We start from the raw sequence: 23,764 nt of genomic DNA on the forward strand, positions 1-23,764 counted from the left end.
CCCCCGGCCATTCATGTAATTCTCCTTTTTATCTTTGGATGGAGATTTGACTTCCTGTAGTACACAAAATTATGGCAGCGTAGGCCTGAGCAATTAAGGATTTTAAAGGCGTTGCGCAAGCTTTTTTTTTTCTGCCTCGTGTATTTCTATAAGTCACTTTTTATAGGGGTTTTCATTGCCAATACAAAGTAGTTATGGAATTACATTGCAATCGAGATACACAATTAGGCAGTGAGAGGATTTGGTATTCGTTTGGAGTTCTGAATGTGTATCAATGTAAATGGAAAAACACTATCATTTCTCATTGTTCCCAACCTAGGAGATCCCTCACCCCTCTCTCTATTTCCTTTTTTTTTTTTTTTGTTCCTTATTTATTATTAGTGGTCTTGTTTTAGTAATAGTTTACTTTTCTTGAGTAAGAGATGGATATGCAAGTCCATGTTTGAGGAAGCCAGATAGAAAGGGCTTTCCTTTAGAAGCTTTGTTTAGAGAATAGGAGTGCACTGCGAACAAGCCCTAACAAATAAAAGTCAAATGGTAGTGCTGTTGGTTTTGAATGGGTGTGATGACAGCAATGAGTGTGGTTTTGGGGGTTGTTGCTACACTAGTAGTGTAGTAGTGGCAGCTTTGCACGTGTGGTTTGGTTGTTGAGTTGAGTGCTGTGTTTTTATAGTTGCACTAGTGATGCTACAATGGTGGATTTGGTTGCATGGCTGCTATTAAGTGGTGGTGATATTTGACTTTGGTGGAGGATGCAATTGTCTTGCCGTGGTATGAACCTCCTTTGGGCTGAAACTTACAGCTTGAGAGGGCTTCTCATTATTTAATAATAAATTGATCTTGTGGGAAAGGGTTTTGTGAAATTCTTTTTGGAAATTGTTTTTAAATGATAAATCAAGGTCACGAAGCAAAGAAGAAAATCAAATTAACGTAAAGATGCTAGTGAGAGCTGCTTGCAAGTTGTAACATGGGTTTAGATACAGGTGGATTTGTCAACTAAAAGTGCTTCTTAGATATCTCGGCATGACCATGCGATTGTATAAACAGACATTACAACAAGTGTTTGTATAATTGTCTTGTGAATTTAACTACTAATGCATCATAGGGCAGGGAAAACATATATCAGAATTGAGCATTAAATATTGGTGCTTATTAAATGTGAGTAACAGTGATATATCGACCAGATAGGATTAGTAATTGTTAAGCTATGATTTTGCTCCTTACAATGAAGCTTGAATATGAACAATGGAGATTGAATTAATAAGATTTTTGAACTAGATTGAAATGCTATAGTATATTTAAATTTGGAGATTGTTATTAGTTATTTATCAAGGAAAAAAAAAAGGGACCTATAAATTTCACTGCCAGACTTACTGGCATCTGAATTTGATGTGCAAATTATAGGCGATGCTAATAAGTTCACCATATTGAAATAATAATATTTTGTACTGATAAGTTTGTGACATGTCATATTTTCAACCAATACTTGTAATTACTTTCTTCGTTTCCTTTTAAGTACAAAAAGAAATTACACAAATGAATAATCATATGGGAACACCCCTATATTCATCTATCTCACTCCACTCCAATAATTGGGCAGCCTTTAACCACAATCCCTTCCGCGGTAGGGCAAGAAGCCAATGGACAACCATCCGATTCACTTCCCCACCAGTTGAAATCAACATGCTGCATCCCCAAACACAAGTACAACAATACACCCATGAACGCTAACCCAGCATCAAGCGCACCTGATAGGACATAGTTGTGGCGACTCCACCACTTCCGGTAGTACCTATAAGCAATAAAGCCAGAGATAAAACCGATAAGAACCCAGCTGGTGTAGTTGACAGCAGTGGCCGGAGGCATTTCAATCGTTGCACTTAAGAGCACAGGCATTATAATAAGTTTTATCCAATGCTGGTTCGGGAAGGCCTTGTGTGCAAGCCAAACCAGGAGAGGTGCGAGAGCCCCAATTAGGAAAGACCAGTTGATAGCAGAGTAGTAGCCAAGATCTCCAAAAATTCTGCGCGGCCCGATCAGGCCATAGATGACAGAAGCATCATAGAACACATGGTCACTGGGGCAGGTCCAGGGGCTGCTGGCAGGCAGCAAGGCCCTGTCGCATATGTTTGGGATGGTGTCCATGAGCCACCATGCTGTTCCTAAATGCACCAATGCTGATATTAGAGTACCAACTACCTGATCAGAACATCCATCATAGCAGGAGTAAGCACTGACCTCTATATTAGGTATTAGATCAATTAGAAATTCAGTAACGAAAAATTAGATAGAATTGTTCTCTTTTAGTTCTGTGAAGGGAAAAGAACAGAAAAGAACAAACCTGGGCCATGAACATTGCTCTTGGAGGAATTTTCATGTAATGACCGAGTTTCAAGTCTTGCAGAAAGGCGAGCCCCTGCTTCATACTAATGTACCCGTACACCTTAAAGCACATGTTAGCAACTGGATATCCTGGATAAATATACCCAATGATGTACTCTGTGATCACATTTAAGCCGGGAGTCTATTTTTACAAAAGAGAGGTTGGATTTAGAATTACAGTAATTAATTCAATAAGTATTTGTAAATAATAGTAAACATCATAGGTCTATTTTAATCAACTTCATATAAACTAAAGTGATTATAGACGCTAGCTCCTTCGAATACTTCAGCAATTCCATTGATCCGTCAGTAGTTAGTGGAGCATATTAAGATATGTCTAGTGTACTCGGCTGATTTTGCAGTATCAGTAGCAGAGAAAGAGCATAGAATCATACCTTATTTGTCGTGGCTGTTATGACTCCAATAGGCAGTGTGAAAAAGAAAGCAAGGCTGCATGCTAGCAAGACACCCCACCATGGTAGCTGAAGTTGATCGTTGTAGAACTCGCATGTAAATACAATTGCTGCAATAGTCACCAAAAAGATACACGTGAACCACCATTCAGGAACTTGCTTGTATTTTCTCATGAGCTTTGTGTGGACATCCATCTTCTTCTCTTGCAAACCAGACTCCCTCAGCTGCAATAAATCTCTACACCCTTGGAAAAGTGAGTACAACTTACAGTGGAGTTAGATCTAGTAGTAGTATAGCCATTAGATACATTATAGTAAACACTAAAATTGAGAATCTGATATGGCAAAGTACAAGGAGCTAGACCAGCCTAAGAATTCCGGCTCACCTTCCGTGGAAAACGAAGACGTGAACAATAGTTGCAGTCAGGCAGGCGAAACTGACAGCAAACGTCATGGCAAATAAGGTGCTGAGATAGAGACGGCCCTCACGCTCATAGGCCTCTAAATCAATGTGGAAGTTTTGGTCCACAATTGCTGAGATATTGTACTTTTGGCCACTGGAGGTGAAGAGGCCATCTGAAAATATGGGAAAGGTCCCGGCCTTGTAGATATTGAGCCAATAGGCAATTGGCGTGATGACATACATCATAAGGGCGAATCCGAGAGCAACGTTGACAGTGGCGAACCACGGGCTGGCAAGGGGGCTCCCGAGGTAAGAGGATATGCTCGACCAATCGAGTCCGATTGCACCAATCCCAAGACCATGGAGTCCTGAACCTAGCTGTTGAACCAGGATGGAAGCGGGGAATATCCAACATAACCAGGAAAGGGAGGTCAGTTTGGGGAAGAGGTAACCTGGAAAGACATAGTATGCAAAGCTACAAATGAAGGTGATGAGGAAGAACTGGTTTCGTGTTAATCCACCTTTAGGCCTCTTCTCTCTTTCATGTAATGTCCTGCCATTTTCGACCGGAGGAGATTAATACAGTAACTACAGAAAAATCACAAATACAAGAGTATAGGAAGAAAAACATCTAGTGCAAAGCATGAGTTTCACTTGCATCAACAATAATCCTCAAGCGTTCATTAGTTAAGACTATCTGGTCATAAAGTGCAAAGCATGTCCTAAATCCAAACACACCATTCATATCGTTTAGGCTAACCATGCTTTATGGTTTTAAATCTGGCACCAAATCAATGCATTCATATTTCATCACAAAACGAGGCAGCACAAAATGTGACATGATTCAAGTTGTAGACTTGCAATGTCTTTCCAGAATGCTTGGTGTACTGGATTCAGGGAAATAATGATCCATCTGGTATAAGGAAAGAGGGAAGGAAAAGGAAATGAAAGCAGAATGTCTTCTGTTATTCGTTTGGACAAGGAAAGCAGAATGGAAAAGGAATAGAGTAGGGAAGGTCCATCCCTCCTACCCACCAGAAATGAAAGGAAATTAGTAAACCCCCACATTTTCACTCTTCAAACAATGTATTCATTTTTCCTTTTTTGCTCTATTCCTTCCTAACACCCTTTCTACTCGATCAAAAATAAAAATAAAACCTTTTACTCTTTTATAAAACAAAAAGAATGCAAGGTGATAAATTATTGGTTCACTATCGTTTTACCAACTCATTGGTACAACTAATTAATACAAATACTCCACTAAAGTAAAAGTTAGATGATCTTACAATAACTTGGTAAATTATGATGATTCGATGAATCCAACTATTTTAGTTTAGTGGAGCTGATTTGGTACAAACGTTGTAACTAATCATTTTTGACAACCTTTAGGTGTGAATTGATGCCTTGAGAGCAAATAAACAACAATAATCTATAATATTCTTAATATTGAGAAAGGAAAAAACTGTTAGAAAGGTGCCTAACTAAAAATAGACCTACAATATTAAATGGTAAAAAAAATTCGGACCATATTGTCACCGGTTTCATTTAGATCTCTTTTTATTTATTTATTTACTTGACAAATGCCCAAATTGTAAGAGAGATCTGAACAAAGTTCTCAAAAATAATACGGTATAGTACAGAAGTCTAAAGGAATGAACTGTGAGTATATATATATACACATACATATTTGCAAACAGATTATCTATACACTTCTTGGATTGCTTTCTTCTAATTAAGATTAAAAAAAAATTGGAGTATAAATATTACCAAAACACAATTTCTCATTCTTGCGAGTTTTCTCCACCAGGTAATAATGTCCATTCACATTTCACAGTCGCTTTTGTAATTGTGACAAAAACTTATTAATGGTATTTTTTCTATTTATTTAGACATTAAAAATAGTAACTTTTTAAAGACAAAACTGCCCTTTCAAAATTTAAATCTTTCATTCGCCTTTCTTAGGCTCCGTTTGGTTAGATAGAAATAAGCAAGAAAGAAAAGAAATGGAAAATGAAAGAAAATTGAAGTGAACGAAAAGAAAAGTTATTTCAATGAAGCATTTGGTTAGTATGAAAATTTATTCAAGAAAATTGTATGAAAATATTAGTTTGTTAGTTTGGATAGCATGAAAATGAAAAGAAAGTGATTGTGCATACCAAAATTACCCTTATGATTTCAAATACTAAAAAAATAAATAAATTTGTGTTTGATGATGTTTATTTTATTCAAAGTTTTAATAAATGATGAATTATTAAATTTTAATAATATAATTATTTATATTGTTTAAATTAAAACAATACTTCAAGACTTCTTAGGTAGAACCATAGAAGCAGAACTATCTATTCATTTAAGAGAAATAAGGAAGCTTAAAAAAAAAATAAAAAAATTTGTATTTGATGATGTTTATTTTATTCAAAGTTTTAATAAAATGATGAATTATTAAATTTTAATAATATAATTATTTATATTGTTTAAATTAAAACAATACTTCAAAATTTCTTAGACGGAACCGTAGAAGCAGAACTATCTATTCATTTAAGAGAAATAAGAAAGCTTAAAATTAAAAATGAAAATAAGAAAGCTTAAAATTAAAAATAAAAATAAAAAATTTGGGCTCATTGACTAATGAGCTTTCAACTAGAGAACACAAAAAGAGAAAAATATATATATTATTCTCTGTCTATATAATAGAGGTGTATAATACTAAGGCTTCGAAGCCTTAGTGTATGCAAAGAATTAACTAGAATGGAATTTTTAGTGTATATATACACACACCATTCTCTTTGTGTGTATATATATAAATAACTGATTAAAATGGAAATTTTGCTTTCCATGGTTTTTCAGGATTCTATATATACAAATGATTTAAATATAGGTATTTTTATTTTAAGTTTATTGAGTTCTAGTTGTAATAGAATTGCATTGATTTATAATTATTTTACGAAAAGGAGATAGAGATGGGTTTGAAAGGAGACTGTAGCAAAGAAAACATTAAGCAAGTGATTTATATATATATAAACCACCGTTAAAGACGTAAACAAAAATAAAAATGAAAATGAAAGAATGAAACTCAGCTTTTTATACATTTATTATACACGCATTGAATTTATTAAAAAAAGTTAGTTCATATACTTAGTACACACACACACAAAAAAAAAAAAAACAAAAAAAACAAAAAAAAAAAATTGGAAAGGGCAATTTTGTCCTTAAAAAATTATCATTTTTAATGTCTAAATAAATAAGAAATACACCATTAATAAACTTATGATTTATTTTTAACTAATGTGAATAGACCACCCTATGTATGACAACTTTGCTCGGTACCCCCTCAAATATTAAAAACGTTTTGTAAGTATACATATACATACAAATATAGTAGTGTGATACCGGAAGTCCTGTCTCCTGTGTCACCACAAGTTGTGCAGCAAATTGAGATTGGCACAAATACCTTAGATACTTACACAACTATGTAGAAATATCAAATAGAGATGTCAACGAGATCTCCAATAGGAATAACTTTGAACGAATTAGGGGATTCGGCATGTGTACCTGAACAGCGAAACCTGAACTAGATTCTGAGGCCACCACATAGTCGCCGGCTCCACCAAGTACCGGCGGAACATCCCGGCCCACCCAAATCCCAACACCTGCGTCGTTATAACCACGATCAGCGACACAAACAACGTCAACTTCTTCTTGTAAAATATTTTGACGGCGCTAATGATGTGAATCGCGTAAACGTTTCCCGCACCAGAGTTGGCGAATATCGTGATCAGCACGTGCTCCTTCACACCGAACGGCCCCGGATTCAGCGTGAATTCCCACTTTTGCCCCTTCAAAAACACTCGCTCCGTGACCGTCGACGCCATGAGGTGCCCTAGAGGAAGCACCGCGATCTGAGCAGAGATCGATGTGATCGTCAACGGTTCTCTCCGGTACCAAAAGAATTGGTTCAGGAAGGACAGAAGAACGCAAGCTAGGGTTCCGAGAATCCACATTCGGAAAGTCACCACCGGTTGGTTCGGATCGTCGGTGACCGGAACTGTGAGAGCCACTTGCACGATCGGAGAGTTCTCGTCGCCGTCCGGTGACGTGTATGAAGCGGAGGCATTGACTCCATTCTGTTCGCTCTTCTCAACTGTAAATTAATCCACATAAAAAAAAGTATTTAGTGTAAGCATAAACAAATCGATGGAATTTGAAATTTCAAGTGTAGAAGCTAAATTCTTAACTAAGTGGAGCTGAGATTTCTTGGGTGGCTTCCATATGATCAGATACTATGAATTTTCTCTCTCTAACATCTGTTTTTGATGTATGAACTTTCTCTCTCTAGTTTCTATCTGCATCTTTGAAGATTCCCAGGGTCGAGCTTCATGATTTCTCTCTCACTGTGCATTTTCACCATTCTTCTACGTCTCTCTTTATCAATTGACTTCGGAGTTTAAAATCTCTCTCTCTATATAACGTGTTTTTGACTCTTTTTGGCAAATTACATAAAACTAGCTTTGCTTTCAGATTTTGGCAAAATATCATATATTGCATTTTATACAAATACAAGAGCAATTTTATCAAAAATAAATAAATAAATACAAGAGCAAAATTATTATTTTGGTAATATTTCAAACATCTTACTTGTCACGGAGAAGCTGCTAGTTGACCTGCAACAAAATACATAATGATATAAATATATCTTAATTAAATTTAGAGTTTTTTTCTTAAAATGATTTTTATTTTATTTTCTTTTCTTTTAATTTTTTAAAAGTATAATTTGAAAAAAAAAAATTAGAGTGATGTTATAATAACAAAAATGTCTCTAAATATAATTTTTTTAAAAAATAGATTTTTTTTCTAAAAATGATCTTTATTCTAGGTTTTTTTTTTCTTAAATTTTATTTTAATGATACCTAATTTTAAAATTTCACATCCTCCCCACATGACATATGCATGTTGATGGGTTGTAAAACCCCACATCACATATGCATGACGACACTAAAAACTCTCAAAGAAAGGTTAAAATTTTATTTAATGATACCTAATTTTAAAATTTCACATCCTAACTGGTGATTGGTGGTGGTAAACCCCCACATGACAAATGCATGACGACACTAAAAACTCTCAAAGAAAGGTTCGTGGAGTTGTCAATATCGGATGCATAAGATTGATTGATTGATTACCTCAGTCTTTTCTTCTTTTTTTTTTCGGAAAATAAAGCTACTGATATTAATAAAATAGATAAATGTACAACGGGCCTTTCGTCAAACCAATCCAAATGGGAGAACAGGTCAAGAAGGACAAACAGCCCATAAAGGGCAACAAGAAATAGCCCACAGGCAACAAACTAACTACTCCAATTAACGAACTAAAAGTCGTCAATTAAGGCAAGCAGTTAAAACATTCCGGTGAGAAGGACGCTGCTCACCATTGTAAGAGGGCATTGGGCAATTCAGTCCGGCGGGCGAGGCGGTGGACGACAACAAGAAGGAGAAAGGTTCCAGTCGGTTAGGATACGACGAGAGGCTATGCAATCTTTAAGGAACCCCAGTTTAAGGATGGAGGTGATGGTGTAGTTAATCTTTGCTAGGACTGCCCTCTGAGATGACTTCTTTCTTTGAAATATTCTAGCATTGCGTTCTTCCCAAGTATGATGACCACAGCCGATAGACCAATTTTACGAATCTAATTTGCTGGAGTGTTTATCTTCCACCGAGAACTGGCAAGCTGAATCAACCCATCCCAATTTTGAAATGGAGAGAAGAAGTGGATCTTGTCGTTGATGAACCTCCAAATTGGGGAGATAAAACAGCATCTAAAGAACAGGTGATCATGGGATTCTGCTTCAAGGTTGCATAGCACACATATGTTGTGGTGATGCACCATGGATTTGCTTTCAAGAGTGGGGAGTCTCTATTGAACAGCAAGCCAAAGGTTAAACTTCATCCTTGGAATAGTTGGGGAGTGCCAAACTAAGTTTGACCATGGGACGCTTGGAAATTGACCTGCAAGATAGACTGAGGTGTGATTGAAGTTATAGACCCCTGAGGGGGAGACAGTCCAAACTTTCTTATCTCTCCTAGATGAACATGGATGATTGAGAGTGTTTAATTCTGGAATTACAGAGATGATGTTGATTGGAAAGGACCATGTAGAATCTGTAATAATGGCATTCACTGTAATATTCTCATTAAGACCAGCTTCAGAGAGAATTGAGATTGGGAATCTTAAGCACAATAAACCACCTGGAGCCCAATTATCCCACCAAAAGGATGTTTCATTGCCATCTCCAATTCTGTGTTTAATGATGGATCTTGCATGATGTCTCAGCTGCAAAATCTTCCTCCAACTCCAGGAGCAAGGCTGTGGAAAGGTAAGGGTCCAAAAGTTCCTTGCTTTAACCAGGTGTGTATGGCACCATTTAACCTATAGCTTGTTTGGGATTTTGAGATTGAAGGTCCCAAATTTATCTAAGAATACCAGCCTTGTTGCACACTTCTAAGTTTGGAATACCCAGACCCCCTGCAATATTTGGCTTACAGAGTTTACCCCATACAACCTTGGCACAAGAGGACTTCATTTCAGGTCCAGACCAAAGGAATGCACTGAAGATACTGTTAAGATGGTTGATAACTGCTTTGGGGAGGATGAAGATACCTGACCAATAAAGCTGTGTAGAGACAAGGACTGCCTTGATTAACTCTAGTCTGCCAGCATAGGAAAGGGACCTTGAGGTCCAATGAGTGATCCTGTGAGTTATCTTCTCAATGAGTAGGCTACAATGAGTGGATTTCAGGTTGGTCGAGATTAGAGGGACCCCAAGATATCTACTGGTAGGGTTCTAACCCCAATGCCAAGTAGTGAGGTGATGTAGCTTTCTGTGATTGAGTCAGTGCCTGAGAAGAAAATTGAGTTTTTACTCAAGTTGATAGCAAGGCCAGACATTGTGCTAAAATGATTAAGAGCTGATTTCAGAACTGATACAGAAGTAATATCAGCATGGCAAAGTAGAAGAAGATCATCAGCATATGAGAGATGTGTGATTTTTAAATCTTTACACCTCCAATGGTACTTAAAAGCATTGACTCTACTCACATAACAGTTGATTATGGATGAGAGTGCATCCATGACAATAACAAAGAGGAATGGAGATATTGGATCCCCTTGCCTCAGGCCTCTTTTCCCTTTGAAATAACCTTGGAATTCCCCATTTAGTGCAATGGTGAAGGAGGGTGAGGAGATGCAAGCATGAATAAGTGAAATAAATTTCTGTAGGAAGCTGAGCAAGGTTAAACAGCTGATAATGAAGTCCCATTTTATAGAATCAAAGGCCTTCCTCAAGTCTATCTTGATTGCAAATCTTGGTGGGGAGCTGTTTTTGTGGTAGCCTCTAAGTAGCTCATGGGCAAGGAGTATTGGATCATTGATTTTCCTACCATGAATGAATGCTGACTGGGAAGGGTCTATGATGAATGGAAGGGTGGATTACAGCTTGTAGGCAAGAAGCTTGGTAATGACCTTGAAGATTGTATTGCAGCATGAGATAGGTCTATAGTCATGTAGGGAAGTGGAATTTTGACATTTAGGGACCAAGGAGATGAAGGTGTTGTTTGCCTAAGCTAAAAGTTTCGCATTTCTAAAAAATTCAGAGATTGCAGCAGTGACTGATCTACCAACAATTGACCAAGTTTTTTGAAAGAACAGGGCATTATAACCATCAGGTCCAGGGGCTTTATCCTTTTTGAGGCTCAGTATATATTCTCTGATATCAGTGTAGGAAGGAGGATCATCAAGAGAGTTGTGAAGGTGTTGGGGACCTGCTTTGTGATAAAAGGGACTAGGTCAGTTAGATGGTGTGTGGTAGGTGGTGAGCAACCCAGCAGATTTTGGAAATGAGAAACTACTTCAAGCTTGATGGATTCCATGTCCTCAATGACCTGCCCAGAATCAAGAGTAAGTGATAAAATCTTCTTCCTGTTGTTTCTAGAAGCAATTAATTTGTGGAAGAAGGAGGAGTTACAGTCTCCAAGTTTCAGCTAGTTCATCCTTGATTTTTGTTTCAACATATCCTCTTGTATCTTAGCAAGCCTTAGGTAATATGAGATAAGAGACTTTTCCATCTCTCTAAGAAGCCTATTATTTGGGGTTTTATCCAAATCCAGCTGGCATGCATCAAGTTCAATCTTCACAAAATGGAGCTTGGAATCAATCTCAGTGAACTCCTTCTTGTAGTTGGATCTTAAGACTGTCTTTAACTTTTTAAGTCTTTGAACTACTTGGAACATTGATGTGCCTCTGATGTAGGAGCACCACACTTCATGAACTGAGGGTAAGAACTTGGGATGGGGTGACCATGCATTGAAGAATTTGAATGGGACACATCTGTGGGGGATATTGAGTTCCATAGTAGCAAGAGTGGGGCTGTGATCAGATATACCTGGAGGAAGAAATTTGCATTCTGAAAGTGGAAAGGAGGTGGACCACATGTGATTGACCAGTGCTCTATCCAGCTTTTTAGCTATGCATGCATTACTTTGGCTTCTATTATTCCAGGAGAAGAGAATGCCACTAAATTTGAGATCATCCAATTCAGCCTACTGCAAACATTCCTTGAATTCAGACATTGCTTGACATCTTCTTGTAGACCCTCCAAAGGTTTCAGCCGCACTAGGAATGACATTGAAATCACCCATGATCATCCAAGGAGACTGAGAGAACACACCAGCAAAGTGAATAATGCTTTCCTAAAGCAGCTGCCTTTCATTTGCCATATTAGCAACATAAATGAAGGAAGTGAAAAAGGTACAATTTTGCCCTATAATGGAAAAAGAACAATGGATAGTTTGCTTGCTAGTATTAATGACTTTGAGATCAATTTGATAGGGATTCCACAGAACCCAAATTCTCCCAAGGGGAGAGAATGGGTAGTTGTGGATGAGTGACCATGAAGGGCACAAAGACCTGTGGATGGATTCCACATTTACAAGGGACACTTTTGTTTCTATAATTGAGACTAAATCTAGCTTTCTATCAGGGATAAGTTTCTTTATCTCTGACTGCTTAGAGGGATGATTCAACCCTCTGATGTTCCATGTGGCAAATGAGATCATTTAAAGGGTGGAGTAAAGGAACTTCCAGGATGTTTACACATCAATTCTGAGCTACTGCAGGGCTTCTTCCTAGCTTCCTTCTTCATGGTTCTGGCTGTAAGTTTCCCTTTAGTGATAGAAGATGGATCGCTTAGTAAAGACAGTGCCTGAATTGGGTTTTGCAGTTCCAATTCCTGTACCGTGAGTGAGGTGGAAGGAGTTGACATTTTGTGTGGCTTATATGGTGTTGTGGTGGTGATTGTGTGTTTTTGTGGCCGAGTATCCCTCTTGCACTGAGGGAAGGTTAATAGAGGAGGGATGGAAGTTGATGGTTTAGTAGGAGAAGGAGATTTGTACTCTGAAAAGTTGAGTTTCCTGATGCATAGAGGGGAGTGATCAGCAGGTTGGTTAGGGAGGGATGGAGAATTTGCAACTGAGTTTTGCACCATTATTTGGTTTGAGGTGTAATAGTTATGCTTATATATATGTGTATGTATATATATTAAAGTTAAGATTTTTTTTTTAAAAAGTAGGTGGGCCCCACCAATAACTTAAAAACATAACTAAAGGCCATAAGGCCATTATGCAGACATATATTTCTCTCTCTCTCTCTGCTTCCGGCCTTCTCTCGGCATCTCTTTTCTTTTTCTTTTTTTGTAATTTTAAGCTTTGATCTCATCTTCACCAATTGGATTTTGGTAGAACATTGTGAAGCAAAGTTATTGAGCTCGTCGTGCCCGTTAATTTGATATGAGCCAATCATCATTTGGTGCACTCTAGGGAGTTCAAAATTCTAGGGTTCTTGGGCTCAAATTGGAGGTTTTCATCAATTTGAGGTAGGGGTGTTCTAATCTACAACTTCTTAGCTCTTTTTGTGAATTTTGCCCCTTAAATTTGATCCTAAGCATGCTAATTTTGATTATCTAGTTTGTGGTTGAAGCATGTTTAACTAAAATGTTAAATGTGTTCCATGTATTATTTGAATTCATATATATGACTAGATTTATTACGGTGATTGAGCATGTTTGGTGTTGACATGTTGTATGTCCTAAGATTATGTATTTATTTATTGCTTTGAAAGAAAATGATGCTATGGTCAATAAATAAATAAATAAATAAAAGAAATGAATGCTTATAAATTTCTATTAAATTGTGATGATGATGTAAATGGAATGTATGAAAGCCTATGGTTGAATTGGTAAATTGAAGCATGCGCATTCATGCATTCATTGGGAAAGAGAAAGGGAAAAAAAAAAGAAAATGTTTTTTTTGAACAAACGAAATTATTTTGGGGAAAATATATTTTTAAAGGAGTTTGTGAAAACCGGACGCCTAGGAGGCGCCTAGTGGTCCGTGGTGTTAGTGTAGTCTAGAAGGGATCATGGTTGAGCTAACTAGGCCGGATGCGACGCCTTGGAGGTGCCTTGTGGTCGTGGATAGTTAGTCAACCCTCCATTCGTGACGCCTTGGAGGTGCCTTGGGTCGGATTACACTAACGGCTTTGGAAGTTGAAACGGAAATGTTTCGGAAAATGGGGAGTAACATTTGCATATTGCACTTCATGACATTGTGGTAAACTTGTGATTGGGTGGTATTTGTTACATACTTGTTATTGTATTTGAGAGTGTGTGTTTCCTTATAGCATGATCCCTTTCACTTTTTTTTTTTTATCTATTCATTGTATGGTTCACGGGGATATAAGAAGTGTGTCTTAGACACTTCATACTGAGCTTATGCTCACCCCATTATTTCTAACATTTTTCAGGACATGAAAAAGAGGTGGCGGACGACGATCCACCACGATTTTAGACGAGCACGGAGACCTATTTTATATATATATATATATTTTTTTTGCTATCTTTTGTATTAAGACTCTCTAATATTTTGTAAATGTAATATTAACTAACTCGTAAAACTTTAGTTTAATTAGTATAATGTTGTAAGCCATGGACTTTTAAATTCTAATTACGCTTTTTGGACCGTAACTTGATGCAACCAAAGTATGTTCCTTGTTGGATGAGATGGAGGAATGGGATTTTGTATGTATGTAGTCACTTTGGAGATGTGATGTAATATATGTATATTGCGTTGGGACAGGATATGTTAGATTTAAGGCCCAATGAGGCCATTGTATTTATTTTTTTGTATTTCAACAGGTTGTTTAGAGACATTTTCTGCGGAGGTCATGCTGAAATTTTTATAGATTTTTATTATTATTTTGGTATCCATTTGGGTCGTTACAAATTTGGTATCAGAGCCATGGTTCGAATACCATTAGGACGACGGGTAGAGGCTTACCTAGGATTGCATGGGGAGTTGAGTTATTTGCTTACTTGCTTAATTGTTTACGTGATGGCATGCTTATATGCTTATGTGTTAAGGTGCTTAATTATTTGAAAGACGTGCTTATTTGTTTAACTGCTTATATGACTACGTGCTAAGTGCTTAATGTTGTTGTATATGATTAGCATAATCATGTTTATCATTAGTTGGGTATTCTGGGACTATGAAAGGTGCTTATGTGTTTCCATTCTTGTCAAGTCATTCGTGTGAGGACTTCGTTCTCGTGCGTATTTTAGTGTCATCGTTTTTGATCTGTTTCCTTTTTCTTATAGCGTCATGGCAACACGAAGGGATCCCGGGGAAAGTTCTAGCTCCAATCCCGTGGAAAGGGTTCAGGAGCAAGTTGAGGAAGATATCTTGTTGCGTGATTTGGTCCCACCAAGAGGGGGACAAACGGGGGGGACTGTTGATCCACCTTTTCAGATGAATAGGGAACAAATTAGGTTAGCCATTCAAGAGGCTATTTTTGATGCATATCGACCGACAGGTGCGTCATCGTCACAGTTTGTGCCACCACCGGCTCCACCACCACCACCTCCGAAGACAAATGAGCTAGATAATACTCTTTCTCACATTGCCAGGTTCGTGAAGTTGATGCCAACCTTGTTTGAGGGTGGTCCAGATCCGCTTGTTGCGGACAGTTTCCTGGATAGGGTGGAGAAGCATATTAATGCCATGAATTTGGCAACGGACAAGTTGAAGATCACATTGGCGACTTACAATTTTGTGGGTGATGCTGAGATTTGGTGGAAGACCGTTTCTCACACCCATAATCTAGATACTATGACATATGCTACATTCAAGAAGTTGTATTATGAGAAGTACTTTCCAGCGCCTAAGCGGAGGGAACTAAAGAAGAAGTTTGATGGGTTAAAGAAAGGAAGTATGACAGTTACAGAGTATGAAAACAAGTTTACATCACTTTTGAGGTTTGCACCGGGAATTGCTAATGATGAAGAAGGAAAGATAGAGAAATTTGTTGATGGCTTTGATCTTACTATTAGGCCAATTGTAGCTGCTTCAGAACCGACAGAGTATGCAAAAGCAGTGCGAAAGGCTTTAGTGGTTGAGGCTGAGAGTAAGGACAACAAGGCTATCAGGGAGTCCTACAAGCACAACAAGGGTATGAGTACTTTCTCCGAAGGTTAATCAAGTAAGAAGCAGAAGCATGAGTAGTCAGGGTTCAGGGGACAACAGCCAGTTAGATCTGCACCCACAGCTTCAGTGTCCATGGGGTCTTCTAGACCGAATGTTACTTGTTTCAGATGCGGGCGGTTGGGACATTACAAGTCCCAATGCACTCAGACACAGGTAGCTCGGATGATTTGTTTCAAGTATGGGCAGCCAGGGCATCACAAGTCCCAGTGTACTCAGATTCAGGTGGCGTCTGGTGGATGTTTCGGGTGTGGCCAGCAGGGCCATAGGGTGAAAGATTGTCCATAGCGGGGCAGTGGTTTGGGCAGAGGTGGAGGTTCACAGCAGAAGCAGATGCAGTCTGCCACAGTTCAGTCAGGGTTTCGACCACCACCACCACCTCAGCCGTCTCAGCCAGCTATGTCAGCCCAGAGTTCTCGACCTGGTAGGGGAGCTTCTTCGAGTGCACCTACTCAGCAGTCTGGCTATCAGGCAGGCAGTTCCCAGGGGCAGAGGACCCAGGGTCGCGTGTTTGCACTCACTCCAGTCGAGTCACCATCCAGTCCTTCAGTTGTTAGGGGTATGTTTCTTGTGTCCCATTCTTGGGCTCGTGTATTGTTTAATTCTGGTGCTTTTTATTCATTCATTGCTTCATCATTTGCACGGGCATTGGGTTTAGAGGTCAGTCAGTTAGACAGACCGCTTTGTGTTGACACGCCTATCGGGGGTTCAGTTGCTCTTAGTAGAGTTTGTAGGAGTTGTTCCATCACAATTGCCGGACGTGTTCTTGAGTTAATTCTCATTCTTCTCGAGATGACGGGATTTGATGTCATTCTTAGGATGGACTGGTTGTCATCCTTCAGAGCTGTCATTGATTGTTTCAGGGGCAGAGTTTCAGTGTGTACCCCGGATGGGGATTGTTTCTGTTTTGTGGGAGATCGGTGTGATCCTCTCACTCATTCATTTTATGGTGTTAGGGGTCGAGATCGGCAGACATTTTTCTTGGCTAGTCTTTTCGCCGATGATGACGTTGAGTTTTATGGGGTTGATTATCCAGCAGTTGTGCGTGATTTTCTTGATGTGTTTCCAGAGGACTTGACTGAGTTGCCTCCACACCGAGAGGTGGAATTTGCTATTGATTTGATGCCTGGTACCGCACCAATCTCTATGGCACGGTATCGTATGGCACGGTATCGTATGGCACCGATTGAATTAGAAGAATTGAAGAAGCAACTTGATGATTTGAGGATGAAAGGCTTTATCCGACCGAGTGTGTCACCGTGGGGTGCACCGGTCTTGTTCGCTAAGAAGAAAGATGGTTCTTTGAGGTTGTGCATTGATTACCGAAAGTTGAATCATGCCACCATCAATAACAAGTATCATTTACCAAGGATAGATGATTTATTTGATCAGTTGAGGGGAGCCAGTTGTTTTTCGAAGATTGACTTGAGGTCAGGCTATTATCAGTTATGGGTTAGAGAGGAGGATATTCCAAAGACCGTATTTCGTACGCGGTATGGACATTACAAGTTTCTTATTATGCCTTTTGGTTTAACCAATGCGCCGGCGACATTCATGGATTTAATGAACCGTGTCTTCCACGATTACTTGGATCAGTTTGTGATAGTTTTTGTGGATGATATTCTTGTGTATTCACGGACTCGGGAAGAGCACGAGGTCCATTTGGGTATAGTGTTGCAGATTCTACGAGAGCACCGTTTGTACGCCAAGTAAGAAAAATGCGAGTTTTGGCTATAAGAGGTGAAATTTTTGGGACATGTTGTCTCGGAAGGTGGGGTTTCAGTTGATCCTTCAAAAATAGAGGCAGTTTTGAGTTGGGAGCAACCCAAGAATGTCTTTGAGATCCGGAGTTTCCTTGGCTTAGCGGGTTATTATCGGAGATTTGTGAAGGATTTTTTCCGTTTGGCAGCTCCTATGACCAGATTGACCAGGAAAGGGATCAAGTTTACATGGAATGAGACCTGTGAGTCATCCTTTCAAGAGTTGAAAACAAGGTTAACTACGGCTCCGGTGTTGGTGATACCTGAGCGTGGCTTGGGTTATGTGATCTATTGTGACGCCTCACGTGATGGTGTGGGTTGTGTACTGATGCAAGATGATAGAGTAGTGGCTTATGGGTCTCGACAGTTAAAGACTCACGAGCTTAACTACCCTACTCATGACTTAGAGTTAGCGGCAGTTGTATTTGCTTTGAAGTGTTAGAGACACTATTTGTATGGTGAGAGATTTAAGGTGTTCTCGGACCACAAGAGTCTCAAGTACCTTTTCTCCCAAAAGGACTTGAACAACAGACAGAGGCGATGGGTTGAATTCTTAGAAGACTATAACTTTGATTTGCAGTATCATCCTGGCAAGGCAAATGTGGTAGCTGATGCTTTAAGCCGGAAATCTCGTGGGACTTTGGCTAGTTTAGCCATTCGGAAATGGAAAATGCTGGAAAATTTGGCTGAAATGGGATTGTATTGTTTTGATGATGATGATGATGGCAGTGAATCAGCATTCTTGTTTAGTCTCGTAGCTCAACCCACTCTTGTTAGATGGGTGATTGATTCACAGAGACAGGATTCAGATTTGGATGCCATTTACACTTTGATCTCCAGTGGCGAGATCGTGAAGGATTGGACCTTACATGCAGATGGAGGTCTACGGTTTAGGGGTTTGTTGGTTGTTCCTACAGTTTGTCGTGAGGACGTCTTACGGGAGTTTCATACTTCCCGCTTTGCAGTTCATCCGGGTGGTACCAAAATGTATCACAATCTAAGACGTCAGTATTGGTGGAGTGGAATGAAGAAGGATGTTGCACAATTTGTGGCTAAGTGCCTTACCTGTCAGCAGGTAAAGGCCGAGCACCAGAGACCAGCTGGTTTATTGCAACCATTGCCGGTAGCGCAGTGGAAATGGGAGGAGATTGCCATGGATTTTGTGACAGGTCTTCCTAGGTCACGGAGGGGAAATGAAGCCGTATGGGTCATTATTGATAGGTTGACCAAGACTGCTCACTTTTTGCATATTAAGGCAACAAATGATGCAGAGGCACTTGGTGTACTTTATGTGAAGGAGATTATGAGATTGCACGGAGTTCCAGTGACTATTGTGTCGGATAGAGATGCCAAGTTCACCTCGAAGTTCTGGGAAGGACTTCAAGCAGCGTTTGGCTCAGCGTTGCACCTTAACACGGCATTCCATCCACAGACGGACGGCCAGTCGGAGCGTACTATCCAGATCTTGGAGGATATGCTTCGGGCCTGTGTACTTGACTTGGGTGGTAGTTGGGAGGATCACCTTCCACTTATTGAGTTTGCCTACAACAACAGTTATCAGGTAAGTATTCAGATGGCTCCATTTGAGGCGTTGTATGGTAGACCTTGTAGGTCTCCTGTCTGTTGGACTGAGGTGGGCGAGACAGCCGCCTTAGGACCCGACATTGTACTCGAGACTACCGAGAAAATTAAGTTGATTAGACAGAGGCTGCTCACGGCTCAGAGCCAACAGAAAAGCTATGCAGATAGGCGGAGGCGACCGTTATCCTTTGAGGTGGGAGATCATGTTTTTCTTCGGGTTTCTCCATGGAAAGGGTTGGTGAGGTTCGGAAAGAGTGGCAAGTTGTCGCCACGATTCATTGGGCCTTTTGAGATCTTGGACTGTGTAGGAGAGGTTGCCTACAGACTTGCTTTGCCACCGCAGATGGACAAAGTTCATAATGTCTTTCATGTATCAATGCTACGGAAGTACGAGCCGGATCCGTCTCACATTTTGAGTTGGGTTGATGTAGACATTGATGAGGATGTTTCTTACGAGGAGGGACCAGTTCAGATCCTTGACACACAGCAGAAGGTGTTGAGGAAAAAGACGATACCATTGCTAAAGGTTCTTTGGAAGCATCATGGAGTTGAGGAGGCCACTTGGGAGCTTGAACAGGAGGTTCGCTCCAAGTATCCAGAGTTGTTTTCTTCCTCAGGTATGACTTGATTTCGGGGACGAAATCTTTTAAAGTTAGGGAGAATGTAATAGTTATGCTTATATATATGTGTATGTATATATATTAAAGTTAAGATTTTTTTTTTAAAAAGTAGGTGGGCCCCACCAATAATTTAAAAACATGACTAAAGGCCATAAGGCCATTATGCAGACATATATTTCTCTCTCTCTCTCTGCTTCCGGCCTTCTCTCAGCATCTCTTTTCTTTTTCTCTTTTTGTAATTTTAAGCTTTGATCTCATCTTCACCAATTGGATTTTGGTAGAACATTGTGAAGCAAAGTTGTTGAGCTCGTCGAGCCCGTTAATTTGATAGGAGCCAATCATCATTTAGTGCACTCTAGGGAGTTCAAAATTCTAGGGTTCTTGGGCTCAAATTGGGGGTTTTCATCAATTTGAGGTAGGGGTGTTCTAATTTACAACTTCTTAGCTCTTTTTGTGAATTTTGCCCCTTAAATTTGATCCTAAACATGTTAATTTTGATTATCTAGTTTGTGGTTGAAGCATGTTTAACTAAAATGCTAAATGTGTTCCATGTATTATTTGAATTCATATATATGACTAGATTTATTACGGTGATTGAGCATGTTTGGTGTTGACATGTTGTATGTCCTAAGATTATGTATTTATTTATTGCTTTGAAAGAAAATGATGCTATGGTCAATAAATAAATAAATAAATAAAAGAAATGAATGCTTATAAATTTCTATTAAATTGTGATGATGATGTAAATGGAATGTATGAAAGCCTATGGTTGAATTGGTAAATTGAAGCATGCGCATTCATGCATTCATTGGGAAAGAGAAAGGGAAAAAAAAAAAGAAAATGTTTTTTTTGAACAAACGAAATTATTTTGGGGAAAATATATTTTTAAAGGAGTTTGCGAAAACCGGACGCCTAGGAGGCGCCTAGTGGTCCGTGGTGTTAGTGTAGTCTAGAAGGGATCATGGTTGAGCTAACTAGGCCGGATGCGATGCCTTGGAGGTGCCTTGTGGTCGTGGATAGTTAGTCAACCCTCCATTCGTGACGCCTTGGAGGTGCCTTGGGTCGGATTACACTAACGGCTTTGGAAGTTGAAACGGAAATGTTTCGGAAAATGGGGAGTAACATTTGCATATTGCACTTCATGATATTGTGGTAAACTTGTGATTGGGTGGTATTTGTTACATACTTGTTATTGTATTTGAGAGTGTGTGTTTCCTTATAGCATGATCCCTTTCACTTTTTTTTTTTATCTATTCATTGTATGGATTCACGGGGATATAAGAAGTGTGTCTTCGAAACTTCCTACTGAGCTTATGCTCACCCCATTATTTCTAACATTTTTCAGGACATGGAAAAGAGGTGGCGGACGACGATCCACCACGATTTTAGACTAGCACGGAGACCTATTTTATATATATATATATATATATTTTACTATCTTTTGTATTAAGACTCTCTAATATTTTGTAAATGTAATATTAACTAACTCGTAAAACTTTAGTTTAATTAGTATAATGTTGTAAGCCATGGACTTTTAAATTCTAATTACGCTTTTTGGACCGTAACTTGATGCAACCAAAGTATGTTCCTTGTTGGATGAGATGGAGGAATGAGATTTTGTATGTATGTAGTCACTTTGGAGATGTGATATAATATATGTATATGGCGTTGGGACAGGATATGTTAGATTTAAGGCCCAATGAGGCCATTGTATTTATTTTTTTGTATTTCAACAGGTTGTTTAGAGACATTTTCTGCGGAGGTCATGCCGAAATTTTTATAGATTTTTATTATTTTTTTGGTATCCATTTGGGTCGTTACATGAGGATGATGATGGGGATGATGTTGAGCTATAGTTAGAGGATAAAGGGGAGAATTGGTTGTTTGTAATAGTGATTGGTCTAGGAGATGATGGCTTTGGAGATGGAGAGTGAGTTTTCCTGATAGGGAGGGGTTGATTTATCTTGTTTAGTGGTGAAAATTGGTTATTAGTTGTGGTGGTTGGTGGTTGGGATGATGATTCTGGTAATGCAGCAGGTCTTTTGTTTTTCTTCCTTGCTGTGATCCAATTGTTCTTGGGATTCATCTCAGCTGGGATGTGGTCTTCCATAATAGGGCTTATAGTATTTGGGGGTAGTTGTTTGGTGGGGGGATTAGTAGGTTTGATGTGGTTAAGGGGCATGAGGCTTGAGTATGGTTAAGTTAATTGCATTTCAGACAATACTTTGGTAACCGCTGGTATTCGATTCTGATAGATTTAAATTTGTTGTCTTCAACTTTGATTTGAACCTCTGTTTGAAGTGGTTTGGAGAGATCAAGGTTAACACAAATTCGTGCATACTTGAGCTTAGATCTTTCTTCAGTAGCTTCATCTGCATAAAGAGGCTCTCCAACTGTGCTGACAATGTGGCTCAGACCTTTGGTTGTCCAGAATTGGTGAAGAATGTTGAAAAATTTAATCCATACAGGAATGCATCCAATGTTTAGTGGCTGAGATTGAGATTGATGATTCCATTTCATGAGTGAGAAGGGGTGCCCTGCAATTGACCATGGACCCTTTGAAAGTACACTGTCAGCCTGAGAAGAAGAGCTGAACCTTAAGATGAAGGAGTTATTATCACCAATGATTATATGTGTGAGCCCAAGAGGTTTCCAAAGTTTGTCAGCAGCAAGTTGAACAACTTTGAATGGGATATATTTATGCAAAGAGATCCCAACAATGTGGTAAGAGGCCCAGAAATTAATCCCTTCCTCTATAACTTCTTTAGGTGGGTCAATGTACGTTGAGGAAGGAGGTGGTGGTAGGTAGTCAAGGCTCATTTTGTTGGTTTGCTTGACCACCTCTATAATACCCCTAATTTTAAAAAGGATAGTCCTGACCTTTATTTTAATTATTTATGTGTGTTTTTACTACATTTATTGTTTAAATTGTATTTTGTTTGTTTAAATAAATTATTTGCTTGATTAATTGCATTACTTGAATTAAATTGTTTTAAATATTTGTTTAATTAATTATTTGCATTTCGTGAATTACTTGTTTTAAATAAAACTATTTTAGGTTAATTTGTTATTTAATTATGTTTCTTAAGTTTTGTTAATTGCGTGCTTATGTAAATTAACTGTTTTATAATTTAGGGTTTAGTTTATTTAGCCGACACAGGTTTTAATTAAGATCTATGGGCCGGTTAGGATTTAGTTAGGGCTTGAATTAATTTAGGGTTTGGTATAACTCTATAAATATATGGGTATACGTCTGCCTAGGGTTTTTGTAAACCCTACTCACCACCTTCAGTAACAGAGTCACGTAACAGAGTCATACAGAGAGTTGTGAGGGCAGAGAAACAGAGGGGGAGCTTGTGTGGTTTACAGAGAGAAACTTTAGGAGATTAAGGGAGGGATTCAATGAGGAGTTTTGGTCTTAACTAGGAGTGGCAGAGGTTGATAACAACAAGTTGACGTTGTCGGAGTTTATAGAGACGACAGTTAGAGTTTTTAATTCAAACTCTCAGAGGCAAGTCTTGTTCTTCTCTATCTCTTTAATCTGTGTTCTGTGCATGTTTAGGAAGACTCCAGGGATTAAACTAAGGCTTAATTATAACCTTTATGCATATTTAATCAATGTTTAAATTCATGGAATTGAACCTGTTCTTCGTTGTTTCAGAAAGATAGTAAATAAACTGTAGTTCTGTAACCTTGCTCCGTTGTGTAGTATTTTGTTTTCAATTCAAGTTTTGATGGTATATCATTGTTTGACAATCAATCTGGAACTGAATTAAACCTTAAAACATGCACTAAAAGTTACTACAAGAACTGGTACTCACAGAAATCAGAGAAGACGACGAAACGGACGAAGCTGCTAAGGGGAAAAGGGAGCAGGCTCTTAAAACCCCTTAGAGCCGGCTCCTAGAAGGTTGGAGCTGGCTCTTAGTTGTTGTGGAGCTGGATCTAAGGAGCCTAGAGCCGGCTCTGAAGGAACAAAGAGCAGGCTCTTTAATTTCTAGAGCCTGCTCTCTCTTAAACTGTCCAG

The 23,764-nt window shown here is 38.9% G+C and overlaps 1 protein-coding gene across 1 annotated transcript; it reads right to left on the minus strand.

Moving 5' to 3' along the window:
• Positions 1-1,427: 1,427 nt before the first annotated feature.
• LOC132286643 (oligopeptide transporter 7-like) lies at positions 1,428-7,627 on the minus strand. Its single transcript, XM_059789000.1, has 6 exons — positions 7,431-7,627; positions 6,748-7,336; positions 3,182-3,751; positions 2,778-3,033; positions 2,342-2,524; positions 1,428-2,199 (listed from the first exon to the last, which is right to left on the minus strand). The coding sequence occupies exons 1-6, from the start codon at positions 7,462-7,464 to the stop codon at positions 1,576-1,578; spliced, it is 2,256 nt and encodes a 751-aa protein (XP_059644983.1). The 5' UTR covers positions 7,465-7,627; the 3' UTR covers positions 1,428-1,575.
• Positions 7,628-23,764: the final 16,137 nt, after the last annotated feature.

This window comes from Cornus florida, unplaced genomic scaffold (assembly GCF_030987335.1).
Source record: "Cornus florida cultivar Cherokee Brave unplaced genomic scaffold, ASM3098733v1 CherokeeBrave_3.0.0_Hap2_Chr11, whole genome shotgun sequence".
In the NCBI taxonomy this organism is placed as follows: Eukaryota; Viridiplantae; Streptophyta; class Magnoliopsida; order Cornales; family Cornaceae; genus Cornus; species Cornus florida.

Excerpts from the sequence above, each read along its gene's own strand:
- LOC132286643 (XM_059789000.1), bottom strand. The coding sequence starts at position 7,464 with ATGGAAGCCACCCAAGAAATCTCAGCTCCACTTA. Across the intron at positions 3,752-6,747 it reads GTTCAGGTTTCGCTGTTCAG|GACATTACATGAAAGAGAGA; the intron begins GTACACATGCCG and ends CGAAAATGGCAG. Across the intron at positions 2,525-2,777 it reads TAACAGCCACGACAAATAAG|ACTCCCGGCTTAAATGTGAT; the intron begins GTATGATTCTAT and ends TTGTAAAAATAG.